The 9,141-nt window shown below is 39.1% G+C and overlaps 1 protein-coding gene across 2 annotated transcripts; it reads right to left on the minus strand.

Annotated features, from left to right (window-relative positions):
- Positions 1-194: 194 nt before the first annotated feature.
- rela (v-rel avian reticuloendotheliosis viral oncogene homolog A) lies at positions 195-8,277 on the minus strand. 2 transcript variants are annotated; one of them, XM_076143683.1, is made up of 11 exons: positions 8,132-8,277; positions 6,903-6,938; positions 5,902-6,047; positions 5,671-5,816; positions 5,066-5,157; positions 4,260-4,394; positions 1,981-2,085; positions 1,595-1,810; positions 1,429-1,509; positions 1,246-1,329; positions 195-1,122 (listed from the first exon to the last, which is right to left on the minus strand). In XM_076143683.1, the coding sequence occupies exons 1-11, from the start codon at positions 8,136-8,138 to the stop codon at positions 290-292; spliced, it is 1,881 nt and encodes a 626-aa protein (XP_075999798.1). In that variant the 5' UTR covers positions 8,139-8,277; the 3' UTR covers positions 195-289. The 2 variants fall into 2 exon arrangements, with proteins under 2 accessions (XP_075999798.1, XP_075999800.1); XM_076143685.1 differs by having other exon boundaries at positions 6,886-6,938.
- Between the last annotated feature and the right edge of the window lie 864 nt (positions 8,278-9,141).

The following is a 9,141-nucleotide window of genomic DNA, read 5'->3' on the forward strand; positions in this document are numbered from 1 at the left end:
TCGAATACACTTGTCTCTCTAACGCCTGTTTACGTTTAGTCCTGTTTTTAATCTGTAAGAAGAATCCACAAATGTTCAGACATTACACGCAGAATACCAGATTCCCTACGGTATTTCAATGAGCAGGTCCGCATTGGGCAGTTTTGCTACATTCTGCCCCTTCATAGCCACCATTTTCCTTTTTTCAGTAACAATGAAGATACTCTGAAAGGATTTCAGTTCCAGATCCGATACAAATGGTCTGAAGAACAGGACTCGTAAATATCTAATAATATAATGTGGATCACTTTTAAGTATGATTTCCTGACACAAAACTGTGTTGGCTTCCATTATTAAAAATGGAAATAAGACGATCCTCATCAGCGGACATCATCTCGTCAAAGTCATCCAAGGAAACGCGCTGGTTTGTGTTGTTGGTTGAATTGTCCATCATGTTCTCATTCTGGAGCAAACTGACAATGATGTTGGGGTAATTCATCCAGGTGCTTCCTGGGATGCTGGCTGGGTCTGAAGTATTTTGGGAGGCTGCACCACTTTGATCAGTGGCAGTGGAGGTGGAAGGGGCAACTTGGCAGGGAGCTTGAGCCAACACAGAAGCACTGTTTCCACCCTCGCCCATGAGCTGAGGCGTCAGAAGGTCCACAAAATCATCCATGTTGATGCTGTCCAGGGTCCCTGGGGCTTGAGCCTCAGAAAAGCTGGGGAACTCTGGGATATCATCGTCCGCCAGTGGTGCATCCACACGGAACTGTGAGCTCTGATGGGGGAAGGAAGTGCTGTGCTGTGCAGTGGTTGTGCTCCCCTGAGAAGATGCTTGCTCCTGGGCAATGGCTGTAGAAAAGTTTGGGAAGAACTCATGAAGATCTGACAAGTTGACCGTTGAGTAGTCCTGGCTAGCAGCGGCAGCAGAGGAGGAGGCTGACCCTTGAATTGTGGTGGCGTAGCTTGGCACAGTTCGGTTCAGACACTCCATGAGCTTCCATGTTTGGCTTGTATTTGTAGCAGAAGCAGAGAGGCATGGTTCTACTTTGGGCTGTATTGAAAACTGCCCTGGCTGGATGTAAGGATAGGATGGCTGGGGCTTCACTCCACTTCCATTAGGGGGCATCACTGGGTTGACATCTATTTGGAACAAAAAGTTTTAAATTACCACCTATTTTTGTAGTATGATATCTTGTTTATGCACAATATTACCAACAGGCACATATAATCAGTAATAGCTGTACAAATCTTAGAATGACTCACTAGTCTGTGTATTCATTGCTGGAGGCTTGGGGGTGATTGTCCTCCTTGCTGGGCTTATGTGCCTTCGATCCACTGGAATGGACACTGGAGGTCGAACAGATACCATTACATTACAGTGCAACTGCTAAAAATCACCAATTACTTTATAGCAGAATTTAACAAAAGAGATACAAATCAACATACCGCTAGACAGAGCAGGCCCCAGCTTCAGGCTCTGGAACATACCCCCAGTATACTTTCTCTTCTCACGTAGCCTGTATTCATCTGCAAGGGTAATATTTAAAGTGAACTTGTGAGAAAAGACTCATGGAAACACCTTATCTTAACAATAGATAGAAAATTGTATTACCTGTCTCAGCAGGCAGGTACTTGAAGTCCATTGGCTCGCTGACCTCTCGGTCAGAGGGCCGACGGAGCTGCATCTTCACACAAACAGGCTCTGTGAGGTTTGTGTCCCGGTAGGGCGGTGTTCGAAACACAATGGCCACCTGTCTGTGAACATCAGCCTGAGAGAAAGTGCCCTTTCCCTCCCAGGAATCCTGGAAGAAGCGCACCTCTATGTCCTCTGTTGGGGGAATTGAGAAAATTAATAAGGGTTTCAATTTTTGGTGCGCAACTGTGTGTGAGTGAGTGTTCAAAATATAAATCAAAAATAGATCTGGCTCTGCTGGGTGATCTATTACTGAGTTATATTTGAGGAATGTTAAAACTGCATGAAAACAGACCACAGTGTACCTTTTTGTACTTTGTCACACAAGAGAAAGATTTCGTCCCCTCCTTTACAGCTTCCTGTGTTGCGGTTTACTCTGCAAATCTTCAGCTCAGCTGTGTTTGGTGCCCCTATCAAAGAAATGTTGTGGTTAATTTAAAGATAAACACAACTCTAAGACTTCAGATGTACAACAGACACCTGCTGAATGCAGAGGTTGGCCTGTGACTGGTTAGTAAGGTTAGATATTACATGACGTTCATGAAGCCACAGAAACAGAAGAATTATTTCCTCTGAATAATTATAAACATGTGTTGACCCTTTGGCAGCTTAAGTCAACCAAACCAAATATTTCTCTAACAGCATACTTTTTTGTTCTTTTTCGTGTAGTATTCTTGTCTGAATTATTGGAACATTTGTTGCTTATTATTTTTGGTAAACTCAACATCCCTCTGCACAGGAAGTTCAAGATTAGATTTTTTCATCGTAATTTTAACTTTATCTTTGAACATTGCAGACTATTACAAAATGAAAATCATAAAAAGAAATGTTAAAAGGGAACAACTCCTACTGATTTCCAATTATTTAAAAGCCCTTAAAATTATATGGAAAAAATAAAAGGGAAAAAAAACAAAAACAAAAAATATTCTTCAACATGCTGGTAAAGTCCTTCACACTCATTCAGTAAAACAACAAACACATCTCAAAAACTATTTACAGGCTTTTGGTAAATTGGTAACCCTGGATTATTGTAAGGTAGCACACAAAGCCAAATTCAATGATAGGTAAAATGGCAAAAAATGACATAAAGGAGCTTTTCAGACCATTCTCTCTATACAATACGGAGGAAACTGAAATTCATAGTTAGTTCAAGCATACATACTGAAATGACTATAAATTGCTTATAATGTCATGGAGGTAGAACATGAGACATTTTAAAATGAGCACGAGACAGATACCTTTTTAATTTACCTTTAACCTGGAATTTCAGGAAATTTGATCGAGGCAAACATTTTTTGTTTGTCAGTGACAGATTGTCAAACCAGTTACTGTAAAGACTGACTATAAAAACTATATGGTGGAATTGAATCAGAGGTCAGAAGGTGTTTTCCGACTGCACACAAATGAATGAATGAATTGTTGAATTGAATGCATATAAAGTTAAAGGAGAAAATGCAGTATTTCTTTAAGTTGCAGGAATTGAGGCCATGTGTTATCCTGAACTGTCTCCACTTTGTTACCTAGAGCAAAAACAGACAGAGTGGGTCTGGAAGAAGATTAGAGAAACAGCAGCAGTACCTGGTTAGGTTTTTTAATCAGTTTTAAGCTGAGCTGTCTAATACACACAATGGAACAATTAAGAGCCTGGAGTTTGTTGATATCTTGCTACAGCATAAGTTAGTGTATTGGCAGTTTGTGGCTATTCATAAAACAATTCACACAATTCAAAAGGGCCATAATGAGAGTTGCGATACTGTACATCCACATAAGTCAGTGTCATTCTTCAACTCTCTAGTAAATTATTAGTGCTTCACAGTACAAATACAACAATAAACAAGCCTAAAACTGGCCTTTGTGTTGTTAACTGATCATGACCACTATCTAAAATAGTTGTTATTATAATGTGATTGAGGCAGAAGATGAGGCATTTTAAAATACACACGAGGCAGAAATCTTTTTTCTTTTAAAAAAAAAAGCCTTTTTAAAATGTTATTTTCCCCATTCAGTCTGAAGACAACTTCAACAGTGGCGCTGGAAGGCAGAGAAAGTCCGCCTGGAGACAAAGGCTGCACAGAGGCAGCAGCAGACATGGTAGTTTCAAGGGTAGCAACCTGAATATGGCAAAGACAGCCTCAAAATGTTTTTAGGTTGAAGAAACAGGATTCCTGTGCCGTGGTTTAATGGTAGATGGATATGAGCAGAGGCAGGATTGACCCCATATCCGTTACATGGTTGATGATGGTTGCATATGAAAGATCAGAAACACCAGCTGAACACTGGAACACTGAAATAACTGTAACAAGTTGATGGACTGAGGATAGGTACATATTTCCACCATAACGTGAATAAAATCCTGGAGAGAACACTGAAGTGAACTGAATTGTAATGAAATGTTAACATGTTGTTGACTGGACCATGATCACGGTTTGAGGAAGGCAGAAAATGGCAGAAAATGTAGTTTAATACCAAATGTCAGTATCTATCCATCCATTTTCTGCTTCTTATTCAGGTCCAGGTTGTGGTAAACCAAATGAATGCCTAAAATGTCTTTATACAGTATGTAGCTTGGTGTGTGTCCACTCACTGTTGTCGTAGATGGGCTGGGATACCACAGGCTCCAGGGCATACAGCTCACCTGTAGGCATAGTGATGGAGGCCTGGAAGCAAAGCCGAACTGAATTCAGGTCAAACTCTTCCTCCCACACCTTTGCCTCGGGAACTAGAGCCAAAACACAGCACAGCATGGGTGTGGTACACAGTCAGGCAACACAGCAGTCTGGCTAAACACTGCATCCTGTCAAAACTAGGCTGTCATGAGTCATGTTGTCATTGTTGTCATGTTGCTTTACTTCATATAATCTGTTTAGGCAGTAATTAAAAAAAGTAATTAAGACAAACCTAAACACAAACCAGTTACATAACTTTTGTTATGGCATTTCTGTACTTCCAGGAAGGGATAGTCAGTCAGGGCAGGACTTTCTTCACATAGTTTCTGTTATGGGTCTCATTTGATTGTTCCTTCTGTTCTGTTTCTGATGGTTACTGCTGCTCATACATACTACCTAGTTCTTGTTCTATTTATTCCAAAATCAGAAATACAACCACATCACTTCTACTTTCTTTTTCTCTATAAATTGGCACCAGAGAGAAGAAAAATGTGCACCTAAAAATTGGAAAATAAAACATTTAAATTGAAGTGATTATTGTACGGATTTTGCTAAATTTATTACTACTATTCTATTTTTGTTATCTGCCTTTATTTAGTTTATGGCTAAGTCCAAAGAACAGCAACACTTTAATTTGACACTTGGTTTTCACGAAATCTAAAAGAAAACGACCACAAAAAAAGTCTTTTGTGAGGAAATCTCAATTCTAAGCATGAATACTCACTGTTGAATGGATTATTATTGGTATGCAGCCTGCATGTGATGGCCTCATTCACATCCTTTTTCTTCACACATTGAATGCCCAGGTTTTGAAAACTGTAAACACAGCAAGGCAGAGTTGTGGGTGAACCAAACATGCCCTCGAATTTGCATTTTCATCTGCATTTACTAGTTTTAGTATTTACTGACTGCATCTGTGCAAATCCTTCATCCTAATTTTCCTTTTAAAAACCCTTGTATTCTCATATTATTTCTATTAATGTGACACTGACTCATTAACCTGAAAAACAAATGACTAATATAAACTGTTGCATTTAATGAGTCGGAGTCACAATACTGACAGAGGATGGCAGCAGTGTGAGTTGGCATTTCATAACACACCAAATAAACAGGTAGACAGGCCCCATTTACAACTGGCATATACATGTAATAATCCAATCTGGATACTGAGCTTGCAGGCTTATCAGGTTCATGTGAGGTGTAAATGCTCATAGAATGTATTGTGATATGAATGCTAACTAACCAACAAGACAAGTCAGGAGTACACTCAACATTAGTTAGATCAAATCAAAAATAAAATGCAAGCCACATGCAGCGTTTCCAGTATACCTGTGTATTCGTCTCTCCTGCAAATCAGCCTCATAGTATCCATGTTTGCAGTCTTTCCCAACCAGTTCATGGGGGTGAGGCTTGTGCGGTGAATTCTTGGTCACCAACGAAATTCGAACACGTAAGGGACCACTGTAGTTGTGCATCTGAAGTGGCATAACGTGTTTCTATTAAATGGCAGTGTTTTTGTTTAGGGGAATCCAGCAATCCAGCAAGTTGCACCCTACTCACCTTAATGGCAGGATGGGTTTTGGTGGTGTCATTGCTTTTCTCTCCAGGGATGCTGCCGGCGGAGCGTCCCTCACATTTGTATCTGAATCTCATCCCTCTCTGCTTTGGCTGCTCAATGATCTCTATGAAGGGGTTACCTGTTTGGACTGATGAAGACATGGGAAGAGAAAGATAAAGCTCAAATGCTTAAGCCCTGGGAGATCTTTACCACTTTAACACAATCGGATCAACACAGCTCACTCTGGTAGTCAGATCACATGTAATACGTCTTTTTTTTAAGGAGATTCAAAGTTATACATTTCTCAACACTCAATTTCATTTTTTATGCAAATCCAATCATTATTTGTGAATTTATTACTTCGAACTGTCCCGTCCAGTGTTCATATTTTCTTTTCTTAGGTGATCCTGGGGCAAGATCAATGTGATTGGACAATCAGTACCAAATGTATAATGTTGTACTTTCATTTTGGCCATATATGCCTGTATAATTCTAAGTTGCTTTAGTTCTTGCTACATAACAGAAAGCCTAACCTTTATAATATATATTTATATATAAATATTGATTTTGCACATCTCAGCTCAGCCATAGGTCATAAAGTGGAACTCTGGGTCAAGTTAATGAATAAAAATGATCTCACTGGCTCACCATGAAGGAAAAGCAGCCTCTTCCATTTGCTTGGTTACAGCACCACTTAGAGGATAGGCTGAGATATATTTTCTTTATGTAAGGCAACCAGGAAGCCCCCTTAATCATCTGTTTTGTATTGTTTTGTATTAATAGCAAACATTTATAGTCTAGACATATCAGAAATGCATGATGTCCAGGTTGCAAATCTCTGCAGATCTTTATATGGATATCACTGTGTCAACAAAAAGCGGCTCTGTCATCAGTCGCAACATGGATTCTAAACATTTTCTTAAGACCAATTTTCTAGCAGTATTTCACTACCGTTATGTCATTCATCTGTGAGATTCATAATTTACCAGTAATTGCTTCATACCTGGATTGAGTGGGGTCAGGCCCCATCCAAACACTCCTGTGGAGAGAAATGGAGAAAAAGACACACCCAATTGTGAGTACTTGTGCAAATAGCAATTCACAATGACATATGTGTCATATAGTCAGAAAGCCACTGTGCACTGTGCAGATGACAAAAAAAAATCCAGCACTTTTTTTTTTTAATTTTGTGGTTTTATTATGGGTTTTGTGTTATGGAGTGGAAATCTACTGGACAGCACTGCATCCAAAAAAGGTCAAAGGATGCTGGGATGGTTTTCCTTGCAGAAGTTAGAGAGTAGATCGACTGTATAAGAAAGCAAACAATAAAAGAAAGGCTAGAATATAGGTGTCAAATTCCCTGCCATTGTGTTTGAAGTTGTTCAACAAAGTGCACAGCAGTCCAGAATCCAGTCTTTGGTACTTTGTAACTAAATTGTTTAGATTAAGGGCCATTAGATGAAATACAACACCTGCGGGTGAAAGCTAACAGGTTTGGAGCCTCAAAAACGTAATAAAAGCGTAAAACACCTTCCAGGTCAAGGTCTGAATTGATTAGTGACAAAATCAGATCATTTAAATGTTTCATATCATCTTCTTCAGCACAAATCAATTCAATCATTTGCTCCAACAACAACAACACATTGTTTTAAACCTTCAATGTATTTACAATTAGGTCTACGCAAACCTTTGGTTGAGTACAAATGCAAATAATTCCCTAAACATCGCATTTCCGCATCTTTGTATATACGTTGGGGTGAGCAGTTGCGATTAGCATGGGACAAGTTAAACCGTTGAACCCATTTCACCGAAACATATCTTACTTGGACAAATTTAAAACTGAACAAATTTATTTTTGATGTGTTGTTCCTGATCTATATAGATAGCTTGAATCGTTGGCACATGTCTGAACAACGATTGGCGATTTACGCAAGTCGATAAAGAGGAATCCACATGAAACTCTTACGCACACTTTGGTTCACGTATCCAGGTGACACCGAACAAAGACACAAATAACGCCAGATCATACTTCACATAGATATCATGCCGAGATTCAACAAATCAAAGGAAGTTGAGTAAAGCTTCCGTCTGTAGCTACTATCCGAGTAGCGTACAGTGACCTCTCTCCTACGTTAGCGGGGCTTTCCCCTGTGCGCTGGACAGCTGCCTGGACACTTTCACAGCGTCTGAGATCAGTAAACAACAAGAGCCCGTCAAAGCAGTTCCACTTACCATCCATGACTGAATCCAAAGTCTATCCTGCTCTCACTGATCTTTATTTTTTATTTGTTTTGTCCCCTTGCAAGCGCTATAAACACGGATATTGTGGCACCAAAACTTCTTTACAGAACTGCGCTTCTTCCTTCGCTCCACCCTACTCTGTGTAAAGTTAGACATTAGAAAAGACGTTTTCCGGTAAAGACGTTACCGAAATACAAGACAAGTTTAGAAACATAACGCTGCGATTTTCTGTAGTTTGTTTTGACTAATCAAAATCAGTACCAAGTAAACATTTGTAGACAGAGAAATCTGTATCACAACCACAGTGACTGAGTTAATAACATCCAGCTTATGAAAAACAATGTATATGTTGTGCTCCAGTGTTCTGGTAATCATTACATTATTGTTTTGGTAATTACCTAAATAATGTGCGCTGACCTTAATTTAACTTTCATTTAATTATTTGTACGGAAAGTGAAAATGTGGACATGTGTTGCTAGCTATGAAATGGTTCCAATTTTTCTCACTCACTGTCTTTCAATGTATAGTTCAGGATCAAATCACAACAATATAATAACATACACCTTATTGTGTCATTGAACGTAGATAACAAATTTGAACTAAGGATTCGTAGCTGGCTCAGGTCCAGACCATGGCAAAAATAAACATTGACTATGTAACGGTATAAATAAATAGCGAGCTGTCTAACCGAATATTACATATCCCGCCATGGTCATACAAAAGGCTGTACATATTTTGAAGGTAAGGTAAATCTTATTTTATGTCATTTCACTGAGCCACTAAGTGAAGAAGTGGAGGGAAAATGTTCGATCACAGGTTCAAGTGTACACCCAATCAAAGAGAATTAGGGAGGGTTATGAGAGATAATAGGTCTGTGTAGTTCAGTTTTATTTTATACATTTAATGTTATAATGCGTTTGATTATTATGTTTAAATATTCACAATAGTGATAATTCGTGTTACTATAGTGTGTCAAATGGCTTCTGTTTGTAGGTCTAATC

This window comes from Genypterus blacodes, unplaced genomic scaffold (genome assembly GCF_046128005.1).
Source record: "Genypterus blacodes isolate CSIRO-AG114 ecotype Tasmania unplaced genomic scaffold, CSIRO-AGI_Gbla_v1 ptg000027l_1, whole genome shotgun sequence".
In the NCBI taxonomy this organism is placed as follows: domain Eukaryota; kingdom Metazoa; phylum Chordata; class Actinopteri; order Ophidiiformes; family Ophidiidae; genus Genypterus; species Genypterus blacodes.